This window comes from Henckelia pumila, chromosome 1 (genome assembly GCF_033568475.1).
Source record: "Henckelia pumila isolate YLH828 chromosome 1, ASM3356847v2, whole genome shotgun sequence".
Taxonomy (NCBI): Eukaryota; Viridiplantae; Streptophyta; class Magnoliopsida; order Lamiales; family Gesneriaceae; genus Henckelia; species Henckelia pumila.
In genome coordinates, this window is record NC_133120.1 from 152,436,038 (window position 1) to 152,448,625 (window position 12,588).

The 12,588-nt window shown below is 43.1% G+C and overlaps 1 protein-coding gene across 1 annotated transcript; it reads left to right on the forward strand.

Moving 5' to 3' along the window:
* The first annotated feature begins 7,144 nt into the window (after positions 1-7,144).
* LOC140874227 (uncharacterized) lies at positions 7,145-12,183 on the forward strand. The gene is made up of 11 exons (XM_073277511.1): positions 7,145-7,649; positions 7,761-7,868; positions 8,274-8,389; positions 8,624-9,085; positions 9,626-9,812; positions 10,092-10,248; positions 10,303-10,425; positions 10,576-10,594; positions 10,744-10,935; positions 11,338-11,472; positions 12,151-12,183. Exons 1-11 carry the CDS (start codon positions 7,145-7,147, stop codon positions 12,181-12,183), a joined length of 2,037 nt encoding a protein of 678 aa, XP_073133612.1.
* The last annotated feature ends 405 nt before the right edge of the window (positions 12,184-12,588 follow it).

The following is a 12,588-nucleotide window of genomic DNA, read 5'->3' on the forward strand; positions in this document are numbered from 1 at the left end:
TGAAATCAAAACAACTCAGGATGGTCTTCACGCATCCTGTCCTCAAGCTCCCAAGTAGCTTCCTCAGTGTCTCGGCGCTGCCAGTGAACTAAAACCAAAGGAATGACTTTGTTCCGCAAAACCTTATCCTTATAATCCAGGATACGAATAGGTTTCTCAACATAGGTCAAATAATTTCTCACTTGAACCTCAGATCGCTGCAGAATATGAGACTCATCCGCCACATATCGTCGTAACAGAGATACGTGGAACACGTCGTGAATACTGGAAAGATGCGGTGGCAAAGCTAGTCGATAAGCCAAATCGCCAATGCTTTCCAAAATCTCAAACGGACCGATAAACCTGGGAGACAACTTGCCCTTAAGGCCAAATCTGAGAATTTTGCAAAAATGTGACACTCTCAGAAACACTTTCTCCCCGACATCGAACTGCAAAGGCCTACGCTTGGTGTTAGCATAGCTGGCCTGACGATCCTGTGCAGTCTTAATCCATTTCTTGATCTGATCAACAATGTCTACTGCCTGCTGGATAAACTCCGGTCCCTCAGCCTGTCTCTCCCCCACTTCTTCCCAGAAGAGTGGAGTACGACAACGTCATCCGTACAACGCCTCAAAAGGTGCCATCCCAATGCTAGTATGATAGCTGTTGTTGTACGCGAATTCGATCAATGGCAAATGATCCTGCCAGGCTGAACCAAAATCCATGACGCATGCTCTAAGCATATCCTCCAAAGTACGGATAGTGCGCTCTGACTGACCATCAGTCTCCGGATGATAGGCAGTACTCAAACTGAGAGTAGTACCCATCGCACGCTGAACACTCCCCCAGAATCTAGAAGTAAACCTGGGGTCCCGATCGCTGACAATGCTCACAGGCACTCCATGAAGTCGAACGATCTCCTGAATGTACAACCGAGCCATACGATCCACATTGTACTTCCGGCTATAGGCAATGAAATGCGCTGACTTGGTGAGTCGGTCCACCACAACCCAGATAGCATCACATTTCCTCGGGGATACCGGCAAATGGGTCACAAAGTCCATTGTGATAAACTCCCATTTTCATTCAGGAATAGGCAGACTGTGAAGCAACCCTCCAGGTCGTCGGTGCTCTGCCTTGACCTGTTGACACACCAAACATCTCGAAACAAACTGATAAACACTGCTTTCATTCCCTTCTACCAGAAACGAGTACGTAGATCCTTGTACATCTTGTTGCTCCCAGGATGAATACTCAACTTATTGCGATGCGCCTGAGACAAAATCTCCTCTCGCAACTCTACATCCTGCGGAATCACAAGCCTACCAGACAAACACAGAAAGCCATCTGACTGATAATGAAATCCAGATGAACTACCCTCGTTAGCTAGGCGAGCTAAACGCTGGGTCTTCAAATCAGACATCTGAGCATCTCGAATCCGCGAATACAAAGCTGGCTCAGATAATATCGCAAACATATGGATACTCTGCATACCTTTCTTATGCTTGAAATTATATCCTAAAGTACAACAATCACTGATCGCACTAGACATCAAACAAGTCTGAAGTGCAGATAGTCGCACCTTTGCGACTCAATGCATCAGCGGTGAGATTAGCAGCTCCCGGATAGTACTTAATCTCGCAATCATAGTTCTTAAGCAAGTCCATCCAACGTCTCTGCCTCATGTTCAACTCCGCCTGAGTGAACAAATACTTGAGACTCTTATGGTCGGTGAAGATTTCAAATTTCTCGCCATACAGATAATGACGCCAGATCTTCAAAGCGAACACAATGGCTGCTAACTCAAAATCATGGACTGGGTAGTTGTCCTCGTGAAGCTTCAGCTGTCTAGAAGCGTATGCGATCACATGCCCATTCTAAGTCAGGACACAACCTAACCCCTGAATAGAAGCATCAGTGTATACCACATACCTTCCAGATCCTGACGGTAATGCCAACACCGGCGCAGAAGTCAACCGCCGTCGAAGCTCACAAAAATTCTCCTCACAATCGGAGGACGACTCAAAATCCACACCCTTGCGGGTAGTTGCGTTAACAGTCGAGCTAACTGAGAGAAGTTCAGAATGAAGCGACGATAATACCCTGCTAGACCCAGAAAACTATGGATCTCAGCAACCGTCGTCGGTCGCGACCAATTAAGCACCGCCTCAATCTTGCTTGGATCAACAGAAATCCCCTCCCTGGATATGATATGGCCAAGAAAGACCACTCGATCCATCCAGAAATCACACTTGCTCAGCTTGGCGTATAACTGCTCATCTCGAAGAGTCTGCAGTACCAACCGCAAGTGAGAAACATGCTCTTTCGTATTATGCGAATACACCAAGATGTCGTCAATGAAGACCACGACAAACTTGTCCAAATACTCCCTGAAGACACGGTTCATCAGGTCCATGAATGAAGCCGGCACATTAGTCAAGCCAAATGACATCACTAGAAACTCGTAATGCCCATAGCGAGTACGGAATGCAGTCTTGGCTACGTCTTGATCTCGGACTCTCAACTGATGATACCCAAATCTCAAGTCAATCTTTGAGTAAACTGAAGTTCCCTGTAGCTGATCAAACAATTCATCAATACGAGGCAAAGGATACTTGTTCTTCACAGTGACTCGATTCAGCTGCCGATAGTCAATGCACAGCCGCATCGACCCATCCTTCTTCTTCACAAAGAGAACAGGAGCTTCCCAAGGAGATACACTAGGTCGAATGTACCCCTTGTCCAAAAGATCCTGTACCTGATTCTTCAACTCACGCATCTCTGACGGAGCCAGACGATACGGTGCTCGAGAAATAGGTGAAGTACCCGGCATCAACTCTATGCCAAACTCGACTTCCCTAACAGGAGGAAAACCCAGAATCTCATCAGGAAATACATCTGGAAATTCATCCACGACCGGAATGCTCTCTATCCCAACGCTCTCAGCGGACAAATCAACTGCATAGATAAGGTAACCTTCCCTGCCAGACTCTAGAGCTCGACAGGCTCTCAAAGCTGATACCAAAGGCATCGGGGGTCGCGCTCCCTCACCATAGAAAAACCAGCTATCACTTCCTTCTGGATGAAAGCGTACTAATCTCTGATAGCAATCCACTGAATCTCGATAGGTAGTCAGCATATATATTCCCAGAATGCAATCAAAGTCATCCATTGCCAGGACCATGAGATTCGCAATCAAAATGTTACCCTCGAACTCTAAAGGGCAACCCATCACTAGACGCTTAGCCAAAGCAGATTGACCCATCGGAGTAGAAACAGACATCACTACGTGTAGTGCAATGCATGGTAACTTATGCCTCTTAACAAAACGTGCAGAAATGAAGGAATGAGATGCACCAGTGTCAATAAGTACAAGAGCAGGTATACCATAAAGCAGAAATGTACCTGCGATGAATTTCTCATTCTCCTCTACTGCCTGATCATGCCTCAAGGCAAACACCTGGCCAGAAGCTCGTGGCCTTAAATGAGAACTCCCAGCAGGATGTCCCTGCGACCTCTGCTGAACGGTGGCCTGAGAACCAGATCCTGAACCAAAACTAGAACCACCTCCCCCAGATAGTGGACAAAACCTCCGGATATGACCAGTCTCTCCACAACGGAAACAAGCTCCAGAAGCTCTACGGCACTTGTCGGATGGATGGTTCTTCCCACAGTGATCGCACTTGTCCTTCTTACCGAAACGGACAACACCAGCAGAGCCAGAGGAAGAAGAAGTAGATCCAGACTTCTTGAAAGATTGGGCACGGGGACCCAAAGAACTAGCAGGTCTTGACTGAGAAAAAGACCTGTTCCGTCGAATGCTGTCCTCCGCCTGGTGACAATGGCTCACCAAACCCTCGTAGGACATGTCGTTACCAACCGCCACACGGTCATGGATCTCAGGGTTAAGGCCCTGAAGGAACAGATTATACTTCATCTCGGAGCTTTCGGCAATCTCGAGGCAATAGGATAGCAGATCAAAGAACTTCTGCTGATACTCATCAATAGACATGGCTCCCTGTCGCAGACTCAGTAGCTCGCCCGCCTTCGACTGACGGAGTGCAGAAGGAAAATACAGCTTCTGAAAAGCTGTGCGGAACTCGGCCCAAGTGGCCACTCCTCTCGCCGCAACAAAAGGTGTAGAAGTAAACCTCCACCACCTGCGCGCACGTCCATCCAGAAGAAAACCAAGGGTCTCCATCTTCTGCTCCTCGGTGCATTGGAAAGTCTGAAAAGTCGTCTCCATACGGTCTAACTAGTTCTCCACATCCTCCGGAGACTCACCTCCAGCCAAGGGCTTAGGCCCCATCTGCAAGAATCGACGTACACTGAAACGGTCCTCATCTCGATGACGATGGCGGCGTTCCCGACGAGGCTCCCGATCGGCATCACCCCAACGCCCACCAATACTGCCATGAGAACTCTGGTCGTCACGATCTGCCATCTACAAAATTAACCTAACGGTTATCTTATGTAGAATCTAAATTCCAAGAATACTTTGCATTCTCTGATACCATAAATGTAATGACCCTTACCCGGATCACCTACTAAATAGAACTTAGGCATGCAATTAACTTAATTAAAACAGTAATCAGAATTCAACTGCGAAAATCATAAACAATATACAATCCCAAGGCAAGAAATCTGTAAATACCCAAATATTATACGACCAGATTGAACAGCTGTATTAATCCAAATAACAACAGAATAAACCTAGGCGAAGCTCCAGCTGGCCAACCACTGCCTAGCCCCTCTTGGATCCACCCGCCTCATCCAATCGCAAACCTGCCCCATGGAATAGGGTGTCCAGAAACACAGAGTACGAGACGTGAGCATAAAATGCTCAGTACGAGAGTATGAGTATACATTCATGCAAAGTGAACTCCCTATAAACTCGAGGTCAAGGATCAGATAACAGAGACAGACCGGGCCCTGGTATGTAGCACGCTGTGCCGTCTCTTCAGGAGGTGGCTCCCATACCATAATACCAGTGGATATATGATAAGTGTGTTTAGTATGCATTAGTTTATAGCATTTCATGTTTAGTTTGCATGCATTTAAGTGATTTTCGTAAGTTTTGTTAGCATTTTTTTGTTATGTGTTTGATTTGGATTCACCTGGTTGAATTTTTGTAGGAAATGAAAGAGATTTTGGGATTTCTGTGCGTTCAAGCCGCGCGCGCGCGAGAAAGAGTCTCGCGCGTGCGCAGAAGGAAAAGTCAAAGGTTTCCAGGGCGAGGCGCGCGCGGGCGAGCTCATGTCCCGCGCGCGCGCCGAAGAAATTTCCAGAGAATCTCGAGAGAAGTCGCGCGCGCGCGAGCTCTTTCCTCGCACGCGCGCGAGGCATTTGAAGTCACTGTTCTTTTAAGCTGCGCGCGCGCGAGACTGCTTAGGCGCGCGCGCGCGTGTCCGTGACCTAGTTTTTTAATTTAATATTATTTTGACGGAATTTTATTCGGCGCGGTCATATATATAGAATTTGGATGCCTTTGTTAAGTACTTTTGGATCTTTTTGGAGTACGGGAAAAGCTTACGGCGGCTAGGGAGCAAAGTTCTTAAGATTTTCTTTTATTCTAGTATTTTTTTTACTTTATGTTTTAAAACTTGGATTATTGAATCATGTTTATTAGTGAGTAGTTTCTTCTTTCGATCAAGGCCACGTGATTGGGCCAGACAGTTTATGTAAAAAACTTGGTTTATTTATTTGAGATTTTCAGACTTAATTGAGTTTATTGATTATCAAATTTATCTTCGTCTTACAAATTTCTTGGCCAGTTATTTGTTTGCTTGTTAATCGATTCCAAGTCGACAGAGGAAGTTTCGAATTCGATCACTTTGATTTTCAACATAGTGTAAAACTGACTAGAAATAGAATTCGGTTTCATTATGCGGTTTAGGGGTTAACTGAATTTTCACAGTGATTATGCATTCAAATTTGATTAGAATTATGAAAGATTAGTTCATCAAGATTTGAATAGGTTTGATTGTTCTAGAAATAGTCCTTCGAACAAATTAGGAAAATTCCCGTGAATTATGATTAAGTCTGATATCTTAGATCGATTGCTTGTTGCATGAATTGTCTGGTACCTACGTGTGTCCTTGATCGAATTTTTCCAAAATTTTACGTAATTCAAAGTTTCCAACTGCGTTATAATTTGTGTTCTAATTAATTTGATATTATTGCAATTTTATTATTTTTATCTAAAATCTGAAATCATCTTTATTCATTAGTCTAGATTAAGTAGAGATAAATAGATTTTGGTAATCATATTTTTACAGTCCCTGTGGGTTCGACATCTGGACTTTAGTCCACTTTATTATAATTTGACCTGGTTCGCTTGCCAGTAGAATTTATTTATACCGAAAAATCCGATCAAGTTTTTGGCGCTGTTTTTGATATCAAAATTTTTATTTCACTTGAGATTAGACATTACTTACTTTCTTAAAATTCTGACCTTAATTTCTTGGTGATCTTCAGGTACCTTCTGTTGTGTATGCATAAAACTCGATCAAAGACATTACTACCACTTGATTTGGAGATCGAGCGCATACTTAACAGGATCCGAAAAGCTAGAAATCTTTCAATCTTGAACTAGAGTCAGAATCTGAATCTGAAGTAGAGATGGCAGACAACCGTACTGTATGGGATATTATCCGTCCGCCAACTGAAGGTTATGGATCTAGCATAGTTCGCCCCGCTGTTGAGGCGAACAACTTCGAGCTGAAGCCCTCTACTATTCAGCTGATTCAATTGCAAGCTAGATTTGGGGGGTTCATCTGTAGAAGACCCTTACGCTCATCTGGAGCGTTTTCTGTCGATCTGCGACACGTTCAAGGTGAATGGGGTATCATCTGATGGAGTGCGACTGCGGTTATTCCCATTCTCTCTACAAGGAGAAGCTGATGAATGGCTATATAATCTGCCTGCTGGCTCTATTACTACATGGGATCAACTTGTTCAGATCTTTCTGAATAAATATTTTCCGCCCACAAAGATGGCAAAACTATTCTCTGATATCATATCATTCAGGCAGAAGGAAGCTGAATCGTTAAATGCTGCTTGGACTTGATTCAAAAAGATGTTGAGGATGTGTCCTCAACATAATCTCACTCAAAGCCAGCAGACTCAGACTTTTTACAATGGGGCTGATCAATCTGTTCGCTCCATGCTAGATGCTGCTGCCAACGGAAGCCTATTCAGAAAGACACCGGCAGAGGCATGGGAAATTATAGGAAATATGGCTGAGAGCAACATTGGATGGCCAGATGCTAAAAAAGAGAGAAAAGCTGGAGTTCTTGAAGTCGATGCACTAACATCACTTAATGCCAAGATCGATGCACTTACCCATCAGATGGCAGTTATGCAGACATCTTCAGCCAATCAAGTGCAAGTCCAACAGCCTGACGAACAACAAGTATTTGAAGTTAATGCAGCAAACTTTATGGGAAATCAAGGGAGACAGCAGTACAATCCATACAGCAACACTTACAATCCTGGCTGGAAAAACCATCCAAACTTCGCTTGGAAAGCTGCAGATCCTACAGCTAACACATCGAAGCCAGTAGAGAAGAAGCCCTCTTTTGAAGAAATTATGATGAAATATGTAGCTGGTACTGAGACCCGTCTACAGAATCAAGAGGCAATGTTACAGAAATTAGAGACACAGATGAGTCAGATAGCTACACAGCTATCAACTAGGCCAGCAGGATCGTTGCCTAGCAATACTGAGAGGAATCCAAAGGATGTCAATGCTATTCTGGCGGTAACTAGATCGCAAGCAGATACTGATGCAAAGAATACTGAGGATGAAGAAGCAAGTGACCTAGTCAAGGAAAAAGAGCTGGATGAAGCACCAAAGCAGGCAGACTCCACGCCTACAGGCAAGAAAGGTAAGTCCTCTCACTCATCTATTATTGAGAAGATTGACTTGAGTAAACTTCCCTTCCCCCAGAGAGCAAAGCAAATGCAATTGGATAATCAATTTGCAAAATTCCTAGAGATTTTCAAAAAGCTTCATATTAATATTCCCTTTGCAGACGCTTTAGCTCAAATGCCTAGTTATGCAAAAATTTTAAAAGAGATTTTGTCTAACAAAAGAAAACTTGTGGATTTTGAAACTTTTAAGTTGTCGGAAGAGTGTTCTGCCATTTTACAAAATAAACTCCCTCCGAAACTTAAGGATCCCGGTAGCTTTTCAATCCCATGCACTATTGGAAAATCATTTTTTAATAAGGCTTTATGTGATCTAGGTGCAAGTATAAATCTTATGCCTTATTCATGTTTTGAAAAGCTAGGAATTGGTGAAGTTAAGCCAACTACTATTTCCCTACAATTAGCTGATAGATCTATAAAATATCCAAGGGGAATTGTAGAGGATGTGTTGGTAAAGGTTGATAAGTTTATATTTCCAGTATATTTTGTTGTGCTTGATATGGAAGAGGATCGTGAGATACCTCTTATTTTGGGTAGACCATTTTTAGCCACTGGAAAGGCTTTGATTGATGTGCATAAGGGAGAATTGATATTGCGTATGAATGATGAGAAAGTAATTTTTAATGTTTTTCATGGCATTCGATATCCTGCAGACAATTCTGACTGTTTCAGAATTGATGTTACTGATGATTTGGTTGAGTGTTCTATGCAGGAACAGTTGTCGGTGGATCCATTAGAAATATGTTTGACAGGTACAACTAATGAAGAACAGGTTAGTGAGGAAGTTCATGAAGTAGCACGGTATTTGGATTGGAGTCTACCCTTCGACAGACTCATCAATACCAAGATGGGAGAGCTCAACCATACTCCAAAATCGCTGAAGCCATCCATCGAAGAGCCCCCTACTCTTGAACTTAAACCACTTCCATCTCATTTGAAGTATTTGTATGTATTAAAGAACGATAAACTGCCAATAATTTGTTCATCTTCTTTGACAGGTTGCGAGGAGGAAAAGTTGCTGCGTGTGATCCGAGAACACATAAGATCCATAGGTTGGAGTTTGGCCGATCTTAAGGGTATTAGTCCAACCATGTGCATGCACAAAATCTTGATGGAGGCGGAACATAAGACATCGACTCAACCACAGAGGCGACTTAACCCAGCAATGCAAGAGGTAGTGAAAAAAGAGGTAATCAAGCTCCTTGATGCAGGTATTATCTACCCTATATCTGATAGTGAATGGGTGAGTCCAACTCAAGTAGTGCCTAAAAAGGGAGGGATGACTGTAATTAAAAATTCCAACAATGAATTGATTCCTACAAGAACTGTTATGGGGTGGCGGGTTTGCATAGATTATAGGAAATTGAATGATGCCACCCGTAAGGATCACTTCCCCCTTCCCTTTATTGATCAGATGGTTGAGCGACTTGCAGGGCATGCGTTTTATTGTTTTTTGGATGGTTATTCCGGATATATGCAAATTCCTATAGCACCTGAGGACCAACACAAAACCACTTTTACTTGTCCCTATGGTACTTTTGCATATAAACGGATGCCATTTGGGTTGTGTAATGCCCCTGCCACTTTTCAGCGATGTATGATGGCTATTTTTCATGATATGGTTGAAAAGTTCATAGAAGTGTTTATGGATGATTTCTCTGTGGTAGGATCATCTTTTGATGCATGTTTGTTTAATCTGAAAAAAGTATTGTAGAGATGCGAGGAGAGTAATTTGGTATTGAATTGGGAAAAATGCCACTTCATGGTGAAAGAGGGCATTGTTTTAGGCCATAAGGTGTCTGAGTTAGGTGTGGAAGTGGACAGAGCAAAACTTGAAGTAATTGAAAAACTTCCACCTCCCGCAAATTTGAAGGGCATTAGGAGTTTTCTTGGGCATGCTGGTTTCTATAGGAGATTTATTAAAGATTTTTCTTCTATTGCTAAACCCCTGACTAATCTGTTAATCAAAGAGGTGCCTTTTAATTTTTCCGCTGAGTGCTTGCAGGCTTTTAAAATTTTGAAGGAGAAATTAACAACTGCACCGGTGATAGTAGCACCTGATTGGAATCTGCCGTTTGAGTTGATGTGTGACGCCAGTGACACCGCATTGGGAGCCGTGCTTGGACAAAAGAGGGACAAGGCACTTCATGTGATTTACTACGCCAGTATCACCCTGTCAGCCGCCCAACTGAACTACGCGACTACTGAAAAAGAACTTCTCGCAGTCGTATTCACCTTGGATAAGTTCATATCTTATTTGGTGGGGAGCAAAGTCATAGTTCACACGGATCACTCGGCCTTGAAGTATTTGATGAGAAAAAAGGATTCTAAACCCAGGTTAATTCGTTGGGTTTTACTGTTGCAAGAATTTGATTTAAAAATTGTTGACAGGAAAGGAGCTGAAAATCAAGTTGCGGACCACCTTTCTCGTTTGGAAAATCAAGGCGCTGATACGCAGGTGATCCATGATGATTTTCCAGATGAGCAGTTGTTTGAGGTATCCAACCTACCATGGTATGCAGATATCGTTAACTATTTGTCAAGTAAGTTTATTCCCGCGCATTTAACTTATCAACAGAAGAAGAAATTCTTCTCTGAGTTGAAATATTTTTTGTGGGAAGACCCATTTTTGTTTAAGATTTGTGCAGATGGTATCATTCGTAGGTGTATTCCAGCAGAAGAGGTAAGATCTATACTTTCACACTGTCACACAGGTCCGACTGGAGGTCACTTCGGTACGGGTCGTACCGCCGAGTACTTCAGTCGGGATTTTATTGGCCTTCATTATTTAAGGATGCTTTTGCCTATGTGATTGCTTGTGATGCTTGTCAGAAGGTTGGTAATATCTCTAGGAGACATGAGATGCCCCTCAATAATATTCTTGTATGTGAAGTTTTTTATGTGTGGGGTATAGATTTCATGGGACCGTTTCCTGTGTCTGAAGGGAACAAGTATATTTTGGTTGCGGTCGATTATGTTTCTAAGTGGGTTGAAGCACTAGCTTGTAGGACGAATGACTCTAAGGTGGTTATAAATTTTTTCAAAAAATTCATACTTTCTAGATATGGTACCCCTAGAGCCATAATTAGTGATGGAGGAACCCACTTTTGTAACCAGCAATTTGAGAAGCTTTTGACAAAATATGGGGTTACTCACAAGGTGGCAACACCTTATCATCCCCAGACTAGTGGGCAAGTTGAAATTTCTAATAGGGAATTGAAAAGAATTTTGGAGAAAACTGTGAATGCGAACAGGAAAGAGTGGTCAAATAAATTAGATGACGCGTTATGGGCCTATCGAACTGCTTTTAAAACACCTATAGAAACTTCTCCATTTAGGTTGTTATATGGTAAAGCATGTCATATTCCTGTTGAACTTGAACATAGAGCACTATGGGCTACTAAATTTCTGAATTTTGATGTGCAGGCTACAGGTGAAGAACGGTTACTACAATTGAATGAACTTGAAGAGCTCAGGTTGGAGGCCTATGAAAATGCCAGAATCTACAAGAAAAAGACCAAGAAGTGGCATGATCAGCGCATTGTCCCACGTGAATTCGAGGTAGGCCAAGATGTTTTATTATATAACTCATGCTTAAAGCTCATGCCAGGAAAGCTTCGTTCGAGATGGTCAGGACCGTATACTATCAAGCAAGTGATGCCGTATGGTACGGTAGAAATTTTTAGTCCGGCCACAGGAGCATTCAAAGTTAACGGACATAGGATAAAAATTTATCGAGGTGGTATCGTGGATCAGACACAGACCTCCGTCGACTTGCAAGACCCGACAAATTAAAGAGGGAGGTAGAGTCGGGCTATAGACTATAAATTTAGCGCTGGTTGGGAGGCAACCCAGTGTTTTAAATTTTTTTTATTTTTATTTATTTATTTATTTTTGTTTTGGTATTTTTAAGTGGTGTTATTATTCTTGCGAGGTATAGAGATTCTGCAATTTTGTACTGCGCACGCGCGAGCCCCTGTCTCGCGCACGCGCAGGCTCGTGCTCCAGAGAACTCTAAAGGAATAGCGCGTGCGCGCGCAAGTCAAGCGGCCAGAGACTAATATTGAAGTCTCGCGCGCGCGCGAGAGGCGCAGACGAAAACAAATCGGGGCCTTTTCTTTTCTCTCCCACTTTCTTCTCCTTCTATTCTTCTTCTTCTCTCCAATAAACCCTAAATCCCCAAATCTTTCCTCTCAAATTTCTCCATTGATTCTTGACATTATTGATCTTACATTGCAGATTTGTGGAGTTTATTATCGCGCTCAAGTTTAGGCCAAGAAATTTCTAAGGGAATCATTCATTTGTGCACTCCTCTTTACATCACCGCCGCCCGCCGCCTCTGCTCCGGCCGACCACCACCATGCCTGCCAAAAGATTCCGTTCATCCGGCCATATCGTCCCTAGCTCCTCATCCTCCACTCAATTATCCAATAAGTTCGTCTCTTTGGAAGCCCAAGAAAGGTACGAACATGCTCGACTAAATCGAAATCTTATTGCTGAGCGGGGTATAACTATGGATTGTAATGAATTTGTTGCCTTGGGGATTATTAAGAGGAAATGGACACTGTTTTGCAAAGAACCCGAACCAGCCATTATTCCGGTGGTTCGGGAATTTTATGCGAATGCCCCTGCCCGCGAGGATTCGAAAGCTGTTGTTAGGGGGAGACTTGTATCGTT

Bases quoted from the DNA above. Each gene is read 5' to 3' on its own strand.
- LOC140874227 (XM_073277511.1), top strand. From the start codon at position 7,145: ATGCTAGATGCTGCTGCCAACGGAAGCCTATTCAGAAAGACACCGGCA. The intron at 7,650-7,760 runs GTCAGATAGCTA...GATCGCAAGCAG, and splicing joins GAAATTAGAGACACAGATGA to ATACTGATGCAAAGAATACT. The intron at 9,086-9,625 runs GTAGTGAAAAAA...AAAGTATTGTAG, and splicing joins TTAACCCAGCAATGCAAGAG to AGATGCGAGGAGAGTAATTT.